General features: G+C 41.0%; 1 protein-coding gene across 1 annotated transcript in view; it reads right to left on the reverse strand.

Moving 5' to 3' along the window:
- HSD17B4 (hydroxysteroid 17-beta dehydrogenase 4) overlaps positions 1-13,885 on the reverse strand; it is a 258,525-nt gene that overhangs the window by 214,954 nt on the left and 29,686 nt on the right. Inside the window, exon 3 of the mRNA XM_083151604.1 lies at positions 4,173-4,280. Within this exon, the coding sequence (XP_083007730.1) occupies positions 4,173-4,280 (108 nt within the window). The remainder of the gene's footprint in view (positions 1-4,172; positions 4,281-13,885) is intronic.

Here is a 13,885-nt window from a genome sequence, read left to right on the forward strand (position 1 = left end):
TAGCATAATGATGGCCATTATTATCGGCTTGTCCACCACGTCCAGGTTACCTCAATAGGACAAGTCCCTAACACTACTCTGAGACAGGTCCAGGGCTTAGGACCCCCCAGGCCAGCCCAGCAGAACCACCCCATGGCATCACATTAGTGTGAAATTAAAGTGATAGTAAAAGGGATAGGGGAAATTATATGTGATAGGACTTACCTAAGTAAGAGGTAATAATAAATGTGAAGGGTGCTACATATATATTAAACAAACTAAAGGGGTGATGGAAAGTGTACGATATGATGCCATGGAGTAGTGTTAGGGACTTGTCCTATTGAGGTAACCTGGACGTGGTGGACAAGCCGATAATAATGGCCATCATTATGCTAATAACCTCCAATGCAATATAGCAAAGATATTAAAAGGTCTAGCATTTATATTTAGTGTGCACCTGCAAACTCCTCCTCCTGCTTGCTGCACTACAGGTCTCAGCAGGTAGCACCTCATATGTCCAGGGTGTGCAGTTTAGGGCCCCTCCCCCTATGTACTATATATTGTGTATTCATACACACTGGAAGGAACTAGAGACGCCTTCCTCCTTAACTAGCACCCCACCCACCTGTCCCAGATTGATTTTAATCAGGTTGGAGTCCCAACATTCAAGACTGCGCACCTCAGCTTGGCACTATGAGGGTAAGTCCTACTATACATATATGCTGAGTGTTAGTCTGTGGGACTGTGTTTGGGGCGCAAGGCTCTTTGGGTTGCTGTTGCTGGGCTGCTCCATGGCATCATATCGTACACTTTCCATCACCCCTTTAGTTTGTTTAATATATATGTAGCACCCTTCACATTTATTATTACCTCTTACTTAGGTAAGTCCTATCACATATAATTTCCCCTATCCCTTTTACTATCACTTTAATTTCACACTAATGTGATGCCATGGGGTGGTTCTGCTGGGCTGGCCTGGGGGGTCCTAAGCCCTGGACCTGTCTCAGAGTAGTGTTAGGGACTTGTCCTATTGAGGTAACCTGGACGTGGTGGACAAGCCGATAATAATGGCCATCATTATGCTAATAACCTCCAATGCAATATAGCAAAGATATTAAAAGGTCTAGCATTTATATTTAGTGTGCACCTGCAAACTCCTCCTCCTGCTAGGGATAAAGTGACACAAGCTGTACTTCAAAGAAGTGTTGTTGGCTACAACATCACTGCCGGTCATTGTGCAGTCTATAAACAAGCTTGGGCATTTATGCAAAGGGAAAACCTGAAAAAACTGCCTTTCTGGACTCTGCAAATGTAAAAATGGATTTAGCACCAATGCAATAATTTGACATACAGTATGTATTCACAAGATGTGTGCTGGGAAACACTACATGCTCTGAAGCAGGTGGCAACCACTGTAACTTTTTCAGAAGTATTGCCAGTACACATTGGGGAACATGGAACACATTGCATCAGAAACGTCAATGTTTGACTAAAGACATGGAGCAGTGAGGAGATGGATTTATAGGCCATAGTCGCACCATCTGGCTAGATAGGAGCTTAAGTGAGAGTGATGGCCTCCTCCCATCTTCAAGGGGAACGAGAAAATTAGGTGAACAGTTTGGATAATTCATTAACCCTTTAAGTGCCAACATTTCTAGGAGTGATTCTCAAAAGATCCACTTAAAATACAGCCAAGTCAATTAATTAAAGTTTAGTTAAATGTTGCACTCAAAAAAAAGAACAGTCGCTGTGAGCGGCGCTGGCTTTGTTTAAAAGATATTTTGAGGATCTCTCACAGCAACACTGGCACACAAAGGGTTAATAAAAAGGTTTGCTTAGCAACTTTCACACCTATTTTGACAAATTCCCTTGGCACTCAAAGGAAATGTGCCATACAAAATAGGTGTGAAAATTGGCAAGCAAGCATTGTTATTCATCATAATGACCTGTAATGGTTGCCTAGGAATCTTTTTTACACAAGATTTTTTATTTGAATTTAGATAACAAATGTGAACAATGATGGAATTTTTAGCCGATATCTGGAACATCTCTCACAGATGTTGGCACTCAAAGGGAAACGAAATAGGAATAATGCAATCCCACAATCCAGAGGTATTTCTGCAGGCATAGGAAAAGGAAGCATATCCACAGCAACAAAAGATCATTTGGTACTTGTGTATTAGCCGGGCGCTTGGTACGTAGTTAGCGGTGCGACGCTGTCAGAATCAGCATACTCTTCCCGCGGCCAGCATAGTTAGCATATTCAGTCAGAGCCAGCGTAGTTACCGTAGTCAGTCAGAAGTAGTGTAATGTTCCCGCGAACGTCCCTGTCAGAATCAGCGTAGTGTTCCCGCTGTGATCTTTTCTCCTTTATTATTAACTAAAATCCAGTTAACAGTTAAAACATGTTGTCATTACTGTCGGCTGGTGTGGATAGTGGGAGTTTGAAAATGCCTCCTTTTTTTGCATAGGACGCACTTGCGCCCGCATAACCTTTATGCATGAGGCGCACGTGCTAATAATTACTGAGACGCAGGAGCATCTGAGACGCAGGAGCATCTGAGACGCAGGAGCATCTGAGACGCAGGAGCATCTGAGACGCAGGAGCATCTGAGACGCACCTGCGGTACCATTGGTATGATCTAGAATACTGCGTCCAGTTCTGGAGGCCATGGACCAGATGCATCAAGCTTCAAAAGTGATAAAATGGAGAGTGATTAACAAAAAGCTAATCTGTCATTTTTCAAACCCAGCCTGTGACATGGCAGGTAGGAGCTGATGGGCTGGCTGTTTATCACTCTCCATTTTATCACTTTTTGAAGCTTGATACATCTGACCCCATATCTCCAGAAGCATATAAAATGCATTAGAGACTGTACAAAGAAGGGCAGCTAAATGGTACATGGCCTACAGCTCAAAACATATCCAGAAAGATTTTAAGATCTCAATACTTTATGTTTAGTTTGGAGCAAAGAGGGGAAAGGGGGGACATAACAGATCAAGGGTTTTAACAAGGTCCAGGAGGGAAAGTTTCTTCAAAAGAAAATAACTATTAGAACACGAGGACATGCACCAATTCTGAAGGGAGGTAGATTCAGGGGAAATTTGAGGAAAAATGACTTCACAGAAAGGGTAGTGGACAGGTGTAATAGTCTCCCATCAGAGGTGTTAGAGGCAAAGACAAGATAGACGTAAAATACTGAAAAAAGGATTCTTTAGGTGCTGATGAATTGGATGAAAAGTGGCAAATCGCATGTGTTTTACCTCTGATCCGATGCGCGGCCCCATGTGCATGGGATCGAAGCACCTAGATCACAAGTACTGCACTAAAGATTTATCAGACCTATGCAAAAGGAGCACATATGACATAATTGCATGTAATCCAGCCGCTGGGGAGCTGCCGTGTCACTTGCCAAGGTATCGCATACGATACCTTACACAAGTGTATGGGGCCTTAAATAATGTGTGGCTACAAGACTGGTAAGCAAGTACCCCATGTAGATAAATAAATGTGAAATGCAAAACATACTTAAAAAGTAAGTCATAGAACAGACAAAGAAACAAGCAATCTACATTTCATAGTTTTTGATATGAGATTATAAACACATTTTTTAATTTACGTTTCATTGATACAAAATGCATGTTCCTGCTTATGTGCTGTAACTTGCAGATGAGCATTCGGGAACAGATGTTACTCGGCTTTGCTTCCAGTGCAACAGATATTCACTATTGTCTTCACATCCTGCGCTAAGGTTTTGCACTGCTGTCAAAATTGATGTCTATACAAAAGACTGACAATGCAGCTAAGAGATAATGTATAATTACCACTGATTTATATATATGACTGGATGCTCTCTGCCCCTAATATTTGATACTTTTCACGAATTTAGTGTGAGTTTTGCTAACTCATATTATTTTCTGTATTTCATCTGGACGTATAGGCATGTCTTGGGAGAACTCGCAAATTGCACATGACCTATAACATGGTGCCGCTGTATTCATTACTGGGCAAGAGAGACAGACATTTGTGCAATTTTAGCCCAGCTTAATTTTTGAGCATGAGGTTTACATTACAAACGTAAACTATAGGTGTGGATGTAAACGCACCAATCGCCTTTCTGCAAGCTCCCAGACACATGACACATGTAGGGAATGACCAAGCATTGGACAAATGAGCAGACTGGCTTTCTTACCATAATTGGCGACTGCTTTCCCTCCTTTAGCTCGGATTTCTTCAACAACCTTATCTGCAGCTGATGAACTTTTCCCATCTCCTTTGATGTCACCTCCCAGATCGTTTACTGTGTAACAATTAAAAGAAGAAAGTTACTTTAAAGCATAAATAGAGACCATACAGACAAAATTACAACAAACAGATAACATTCAGTAGAAATTGAGGCAAAGCCATGAGATCTTGACATGGGACAGTTCTGGCAACATTAAAAAGAGCATTTTACAGGAATTGCAGATGCATTTAAAGATTAATAAATCCCACCAATCACATACACAGAGTGGAGAGCCTACAGAATAATGCACTATAAACCAAGGCTACTACTCACCTAAGGAAAAAAGGTGCGGCACACAAGAAGGCTGCTGTTACATACACTTAAATATAGAAAACACACATCCCACATACATATATACACACACACACACACACACAGACAGAGGTAGGAGATCCTTCACTCAGGACTTGTCACTCGGGCATGTTTTAATCACTTGCTCAGGTGCCCTCTCATAAAGGTGCAGTGCCTTCCAATAGAGATAACTGAAGAAAAGTGGCACTCGGAGTCTTGTAGCTGGTGTAAGCAGCGCCTCTAACTAGATTTGAACTTTTTACACCATTGACCCATACTGATAAAACCCCAAGAAAATATATTGCGACAAGGCTTTTTTGTTGTTATTTTGTGTTTCCTATTCTCAAAATAGATGAGTACATAAGTTTTGTAACTACACTAATATGCATTGCCATCCACTGAAGACACCCTGTCTGCTTCACAAGTAACAGATCAGTAAGATGTTATTGTATCTAGTGCATACTACATTTTGTTTATCATTGTTGCTATGAGCTTTTGCTTAAAAACAGCCCCATTCAGCAGCTGCGCCATGTTACTTTTCTTAAAATATGGATCTTAGTGGACTATACTTACTATATTTAGGGCCAGATGTACTAAGCGGTGGTAAAATGGAAAGTGATATCTCAACAGCCAATCAACTCCTACCGGTAGGAGCCGATTGGTTGATGGCTTATCACTCTCCATTTTATCACTTTTCAGGGATTAGTACATCTCACCATTAGGGACAAATTTAATTTAAAGTGATATCCGACCCAGATGTGCATATATCAAATCCTAATAATGGTGTGAATATCACAAGTTTTACTATAATATATAAAGTTATAATTTTTGGGGGCATTTTTGCACCTAAATTCTCTAATAGTTCATCAGCAATTGAACTTCGTTTAATACAGACGATACATTGTGTTGATAGATCACAAAACAACTTACATGACAATTACAACTTCTAGGCTCGCTGCCTTGATTTGTAGAAATGAGGGTACTTATGTATTATCTGGGCTCCCATGTTAAATGCACCCTATTTTTTCATACCCCTACTATCCAACTACGCATGGAGTTGATTTTATATAGTGTGGCGAGCGCAGCGAGCCCCGCGAGGGGACGCGGTCTCATAAGAAAAACGGGAGCCCAGATATTACATAAGTACCGAAATTAGCTTACTCCATGTCATATTATTTAGGGCTGCAGTGTTTTGCACAGGCAGAAATAATCTTTGTCTCTGGCAGCTGCAAATATACGTCAGTTGAGGCCGACACATAATTACGAAGGCAGGAAAAAAAATAATTTGATGGTCGGCGTGCGGGTATCCGTGCAGGTGGCGTTACATGGCTCACTAAGCAGCAAACTTTTGCTGCTTAGCGAGTCATTCAGAATCACCCACTTAGGGGGTATTCAATCCAGGATCACAGCTGTCGATCCCTCCCTACAGCCGTGATCCTGGTCCTTTTGCATTTTGATGGACAGTTGAACAACAGAAGGGATTCAATGTCTCGCCTGCCAATCAGCGCACAGGGGGCATGGCCACAAAAACAGCCGTGGACTGTCAATCTGCGGCCGAGATCGCGACAATCCACGGCCGTTATTGGCAAAATGGACCCGACAGTTTCTAATGTCGGGCCCATTCTGCCGTGGTCCCGCTTCAAAGACAGCATTGAATAGGGAGCCGCCGTTATTACCCCCATCAGCAATAGCGGCGGCACACTGAATACCCCTAAGTGTGGAAAGCGGCATTAACACAGGTTGAAACAGTGTTCATTATCCGGATCGGTATGTAAAAGGCGTATTATATCTGTTTTGGATCTGGCAAATATGCTAAATACTCCACTTCGGTAAGAAAATCTCTAGCATTGCATCACTGATTTAAGATTGAATTTATGGGGGAAATGTAATTAATGTAATCACAACAGAATGGGGGAAAAAATACTTTCAAACCCTAGTAGGGCCCAATCACAATCAAATTGTTCTAACACAGTTGAGAAATCAAATATTTTATTGCCCATTATGTTTTAAAGCCCATTTTCCAAAGACGACAGTGTTACAAAATGTCCCAGCTTGCAACAAAGAATGATATTTTTATATATAAAAATATAAACTTGCTGCCAAAAAAAAAAGCCAATTCAGTATCTGTTTTCAGTTTGTAAAGGTTTTACTTTATGAAGCTGTGAGACGGAAAGGACATCTGACCTCCATGCTCTCCATTCACACACATGCCTTCTACCATACTAGAAACACAATTTTATCTACAGATATAGGACATTCTTATTGCACCTCTGAAACAGGGCACGGAGACTGTTCCCTCTGCTTCCAAACTCATTTAAATGATAGACAGCACTGGGCAAAAATCAATAACTAGAAGGCTGTTCCAACTGCACATTTTCCTCCCGACAATCTTCACAAAAATGACTAAGTAGAATTTTAACACTTCCAAAGTGACAAAAAGCTTATCTGTGAGATTCTAATACTTCAAAGCAATATTTTGACACTTTGTGAAATTAAGCTGTATAGTACCTGGAAGACATAAAAGCGTATTTTAAAAAAAATAGGGCACAAAGGTGCTGTTGCTCACAGCAACTAAACTGATATCAGCGTTAATTAAAAACAAGCTATACTGCAAAAGGTAAAGTCCTAATAGGTTAGCAGTACTGCCCACTGTCAAACTGTGCTAGTTTTATGGCCCCCATACAGCACAGATGATTGTGTTAGTGTATGTTGGATTACTCTGCCTTTCATTATGGAAGAAAATCCACAAACAATGCTTTGATTGTTTGCATAAGGGTAAGAACTAATGGTATTTACAAATGGCACTATGAGCAGGGCTGTCATCAGGGTGGGACTGCCGTGTCTTCATTCCTGGGACCGGACAGAAAGGGGGCCCATGATTGAAGTCTATCAGGTATAAGTTTTTTTAAACAGAGTTCAAATTTCAAACAAAGCAATGTAGAGGTAGAGTATTGCAACCGATGCTACACATATCGAAGGTTCCACCAGGCATGCAGGTTTGAGAAGAGGGAGAGGGCCCTGCCTATTTTGTCAGTCCCGGGCCCCACATATCCGTGGCCATTTTTGACTATAGTTGGCGGTTTTGGTTGATTTATGGACTTTCTAACTGTCGGAATCTTTTCTGACAGTTGTAAAAAAACGGAGATGCCATAAGCACGCATAAGAAATGTATGTGTTTTTTAGCTTATTATTGTGGCTCCAATGTCTTTTGTTGCCCACCTATTGACAGTCTACCTAGACATTGGGGGTTATTCTAGTTCACTCTTTATGACAAAATCCTTCTTAGATGGACAAAACCATGTGCACTGCAGGTGGGGCAGATGTAACATGTGCAGAGAGAATTAGATTTGGGTGGGGTTTTACTTTAAAGTGAGATCTATATTGCAGTGTAAACATAATGCAGCCAGTATTTACCCTGCACAGAAACAAAATAACTCACCCAAATCTAATTCTCTCTGCACATGTTACATCTGCCCCCCTGCAGTGCACATGGTTTTGTCCATCTAAGAAGGATTTTGTCAGAAAGAGTGAAGTAGAATAAGGCCCATTGTCTGTAAGCCATCCAGGTACCATTTAAAGTTGGTCTTGAAGGCTAATTTTGTGGGGGTTTGATTGTTTATTTGCTTGCCTTTTAAATGCACCATTATCTAGTTATAATTATATTTAAACTAGTATGCAAATGGAGTAATAAAAGGAAATAATAGGAATATGTACTGAGAGTCCAAATGGCCAGAAGGATCATGCAAACACAACACTGCCCACACATGTCTGACATGCAAAGAAAACATGCAAATACAATGTCTCACCAAGCCCTCATGGAGACATACACTATAATATGTACAGTAAGCTGCGAACACTGTTTCTCTGCTCACGTGAAACTCTAGCAATACTGCAGTATTGTCTATGACAGTCCACATCTGTGCATTAGTAAGATTCATGTTATGCTACACACTAATGGTAGACTTGCTTTTTAATGTGAACATATCATTAATTTATTATTCATATACGTCTTTAGAAAATGTACAGCATCACTACATTCTACACAGCCTGAAGATGATCTTATTAGAACAATGAGATGCTCAGTCAGCCCTACTACGGAGAGTTTGATTTGAATCAAGTGGAATAAATTCTCCATGGGGGAAATAAAAAATAGCAATTACCAGACTCTGTGATCCAAAAAACAACATATGCAGCCAACACTATTATTCGAGAAGACATATATGCAAAACTCTTACTATTATTTTATTGTTCACTTATAGTTTAAATTTTAGCCACAAAATCCCCTAGGCAATTGTGCTTGGCCACAATATTCTTTTCAAAGAGAGCTTCCTCCAAACCGCCCAGAGGAATAGTTGAGGTACAAAAAGAACTGCAACCAGAGGCATAGATACCATGCGGGTTATTCTGGATGATTTGTTCGGATGCTTATTCGCATCCTTGTGAATCAACCAGATCCCGTCTTGCAAATGGTGGTACGTCGGCCCACCATTCGCACGGCGTGTATGTTCGCAGGCATGCGAATGGATGTTTTATATAAAAATCCATTTGCAGTCTGCAGGGAAACACCCACATGGCATTCCCATATGCTAATGGGCCACCCCATGCTCGCAGGGACATGTGGGTGCACACAGTGAACAGTTTGTTCGCTGTGGGCACACGCACCCTGCAGGCGCAAAACATTGGAATCCCTTGCGAACAATGGGGTCCGTACGAACCGACCTGAATAAGGTCCCACCATAACCCTGGTCAACTTTCTCTTGCACCCTCACACCAGTGTGTTCCTCTGTTTACTACCGCGAATGCGAATGGATAGGGGGGGGTTTGAGCAGGACTGTTACATCCTTAGCCCTGCTGCAAAATTACACAAATTTGTGGGTCCAAAAATTTGTGTATTTAGCCCACAATGTCTTCATATTGCCTGCTGCACTGGGAAGCCAGTGGGATACAAGAGTTCTAGACACGCTTCTATAGGTGTAAAATATTGAGTCTTCCACAACTTGTGGTAAAGTAGGCAAGTATGGCACTAAGTCTTGGCATGTCTGTTGCCGAAGGTGTAACCACTGACTGTACATGTGTGACTTCCCGACAAGTCTTCCTCTCCTCTCTGTCAGAGTCCCCACAAACCAGTGAGGCACGGTGGATGGAGGCTCTGGACTTGAGCTTCAGCAATGTATAGAACATAGATGACCAACAACTGAATGTGAGCAAAGATTACAGTCACTGTCTAGAGAACTAAAGGACCAGTGCTTGTGTTAAAATCCTAATTTAAAAAAAAAATTAGTGACCATATGCAAGGCCAGTAAGCAACATTAGGCAAGCGCTCTATAGTAGAGCGCTGCCAAGAGAATGGTCTCTAGAAGCCTTGGACAGATTTATGTGTGGGGCGATCAGTGCCAACCCACCCATACTATTTCTTACATGTCCACTACCACTGGGTGCAGTATATCAGTGCAGCCACAGTAGCAGGTCATGCAGGGACAGGGAGAAGACAGCTGCTGCTCAGTGGCGGCATCCTCTCTCCGCAGAACACACTGCTGTGTACTGGCTGTGTAGGGTCCAGGGAGGCTGCTGAGCAGCGGAAACGCCTCTCTCTTTCTCCCTGCATGATGTGCTGCTACAGCTGCTATACATCCCAACTTCAACATTTTTCAATGAGGCCCACAAAGTTCTAGCTTCACCCTTTGCTGCTAGACAGGTGAGCTCTCTACATTGGCAGGCCCGATTCTGTTCAGATAATCTAATGCTTTTCCCTGGGCTAGCTTACTATGTATATCAAAATTGATCCTTGAGACGGTATATCACACAAAGAGCTGACTGGATTTAAAACAATACTAGGACAGCTTTAACTGTTCATTTAGGAATTCTTGCAAAAACAATTGTTGAACAGAGCGCAGTGCGGGGAGTCCGAAATACATGTAAGATCTGAGAGCATGTCTTAGTGGCATGTGGCAGAATTTTGGACCAGGTGTGGGTGATGGAGAAGAATTATAAGTGCGGAATGTTATTACTTTTTAATTTCAATATACCATTTGTATTAGTCGGATATAAATATTAATCGATACGATCAATTGCCGGAAAAGGGATAAGTAACAGGGTTTTTAAAAAAAGTGTTCTTAACTGGATATGTTCCTTAGATTTAGTAAAGTTTTAACTATTACAGAAAAGAGTGCCCTGACCAAGGAGTCTTCCTTTTCCTAGTATTCAAAGGTTCAGAATAAGCAAGTACTTGAAAATGCTCTATGGTCTTTGCTGGCACTGGCACTGGCACTTTCCTTACCAGCATGTGGTGGGTCAGAGGTCTTTTAGGTTATGATGTCATTGGGCAGTGGCATAACTTCATAAATAGCGCCCCCCCCTCCACCGGGGATTTTGGAGTGCCACCCCACCGGGGATGGATATTCAAAACCCTTTAGGGTAACCAATAGAACAGTAATGCAGTATAACAGTGCTGTTGGTAGTAATACATCTCCATTGTTCTAGTTATTAAAAAAAACGGTTCCACATTATAAATAAGTTTATCAAAATGAAATTGGCACTGAATCTGTAGCCTACCTGCTCTTAGCCAAACCTACGTTCTAGGCGGCTCTTCTATAAATTGTAACCTCTATATTATTTTATGTTCCAATAACATATGATGGACCTGTTTTTAGCGCAAGACAACTGCATATTTACAGAGAAAGAAAGGAAAACCAATTCAGAATAAAATAATAATTTACAGGTACAATAATTCAATACAAATATGAAAAATTCAAGCGTTGGTAAGAGCTGCCTCATTCATTCATTCCTCACTTTTATTGGTCATTTTATTTTTACAGTGTGCAGTTTACCATGGTTAGGACCACATAAATCTGGCAGTGGTTTTATTGATCTCTATTGACAATTTTCAAGATTGCTGCTGAAAAGGCAAAAAGAGCCCATATACTAAAACAATAATACTACTGTACATTGGAATTCAATTAATATGTGTTGAATACATGGCTCTGGCCTGCTTTCCAATATAGGACTATAGAAATATGCAAAAATACAGTATAAATAGCCATCGTTAGAATCTAGCCATAGTTAGATACTCCTCGTGAATTAACAGCTTGGATTTACAGTGAAAAATCAACACTAGTAAAAAAAAAAAAAAAAAAAGCATGGACAAAATCTTACACGTCTTCCTATTTTTCATCTGAGAGTTCTATTAGTGCACTCATTGACATATCACAAAGAGTTCCCATTAAAGCCAATTGTTAAGCATTAAGGCATCAAAATGCACATGAAGGATTATCAAAAACTATTTTTAGGATATTATGGCATATTATTGTCAAAGCTTTCAAAGGGATGGCCTGTCACCCATTGGAGCAATTAAATTCTTGGTCTGAGCAGAAAATTCGTCACTCACTGCTGCACATACAAATGGCAAAATAACTGAATTGCTGCCTGTCGGTGCCCTCTAGGGGCAGCCACCCAAACAACAATTGAATAGACTCCAAAGAAAGCATGATAAACACTTTGGCCCTTATTCTGATTCACTCGCAAAGGCAAATTTCTTCTCAAATGGACAAAACCATGTGCACTGCGGGGGGGGGGGGGGGGCAGATTTAACTTGTGCAGAGAGAATTAGATTTTTACACTGCAATATAGATCTCACTTTGAAGTAAAACCCCACCCAAATCTAATTCTCTCTCCACATCCACCCCACCTGCAGAGCACATGGTTTTGTCAATTTGAGAAGGAATTTGCCTTTGCGAGTCAATCAGAATAAGGGCCTATGTGTAGAAGACCTAACCAAACAATTAATCACATAAAATTAGGCAGGGCAGCCATCAGGAGGAAACTGCGGGGACTCCAGTCCCAAGCCCAGACAAGGAGGAGGCCCAGAACTGGACATTATAAAGTATAATTGGTCATAAATAATGTTCACATTTCCCTTGAAGCAATGTATAGTAGTGCGGCTGGTGCTGCAGACACAGGTCTCCCGAGGCATTCCATGTGTTCGAGAAAGGGAGGGGGTCCTGCCTATTTTGTCCGTTCCGGGGCACCACAATTTCTGATGGCAGTCCCGACGTTAGACCCCCCCCCAGCCCCTCTTCCCAATAGGCCATGCGGTTAGGTTAGAGTTTATTTATTTGGCAAGGTCAGAAATTTTCCGGCAAATAGAATTCCTTTAAAGAACACCGGTTGGAAACCAAAGAACTTGAGCTAGAAAATATTGGTGCCGGCAGCAGTTATAATACAAGGCTTATAAGCAAGAACATCGGCGGTAGCTGGGAGAGTTCACGGTCACTTGCCTTCATAGCACATTTTATAGGCATTTCAAAAATACATATTTCACAGAAATGAACATTTAGATTAGATTATACTGCAGCCTGCACAAGAGAGTGACATATGATTCAGCGCCTCAATATAAAAATGCATTTATACGTGTAAAAAGGATCATAAGGTTAATGAGGTTATTTGCAAAATAAATGTAAGGGGGGGCCATGAAAGTAGAAGCAAGGAACCGAAGCTATAATACCAAGTCACAGTGCCAGGATTAAGAAGGGAAAAAAACAACTGTTATTATCATGGAACAATATGTTAACCTTACACCGATGCTACGTCTATGAACAATAAGATGGAAGTAATCCGAGTAGACAGAAGCCTTACAGACATAATGTACAGTATTCTGAATGCTCATGACACTGCATTGAAGAGCTTCAATTAATTCTGCGGAAACAGAACATGCACAGTTGATGCAGTAGTCATAAAACTAGATAAAATAAAATAAATCTTAGTAATAATTCCACATACTGGTAAAACAAGGTCACCTTAACCTGACATGTCATTGATTAAAATAAACATTACTACATAAAGTATATGCTGAAATGACTTTCCAGGGCATTGCTGACAATGTGGCTCTAGTAAGTAAGCCTGCAGGACGTTCTAGCTTTTTAATGCTTGTGCTCACTGGAGCAAAGACAGAGCCATACTGTAGTAAAGTTCAGTAATGTCCTAATTTAATTGTTATTACATCCCTGATCTATTGGACTGAGCTTTGAAATGTGTCAACGACCTATAAATAAACCATAATACAAGATGAAGGGATTCATGAATTAGTAAAATGCCATTTTATTCTTTCCATCTGTCGCTCCTCCCTTTGCCAGTATTCCCCACCTCCTACAACGGTGCTGTTCTTGCTGCTCTTTGTGTTCTGCCTTCTGACCAGTGAATGTGTTCTGCTTGGTACTCTTACCTGATCACTCTGTATGTGACGTTTGACCGGTCACCATGCTATATATTTGTTATTGGAATGCTTACATTTTAAATTTCTATGTGGGCCTTCCTGTTCTTCCCATTTTAATGCC

The sequence above is a fragment of the Crinia signifera genome, chromosome 1 (assembly GCF_055691185.1).
Source record: "Crinia signifera chromosome 1, ASM5569118v1, whole genome shotgun sequence".
Taxonomy (NCBI): domain Eukaryota; kingdom Metazoa; phylum Chordata; class Amphibia; order Anura; family Myobatrachidae; genus Crinia; species Crinia signifera.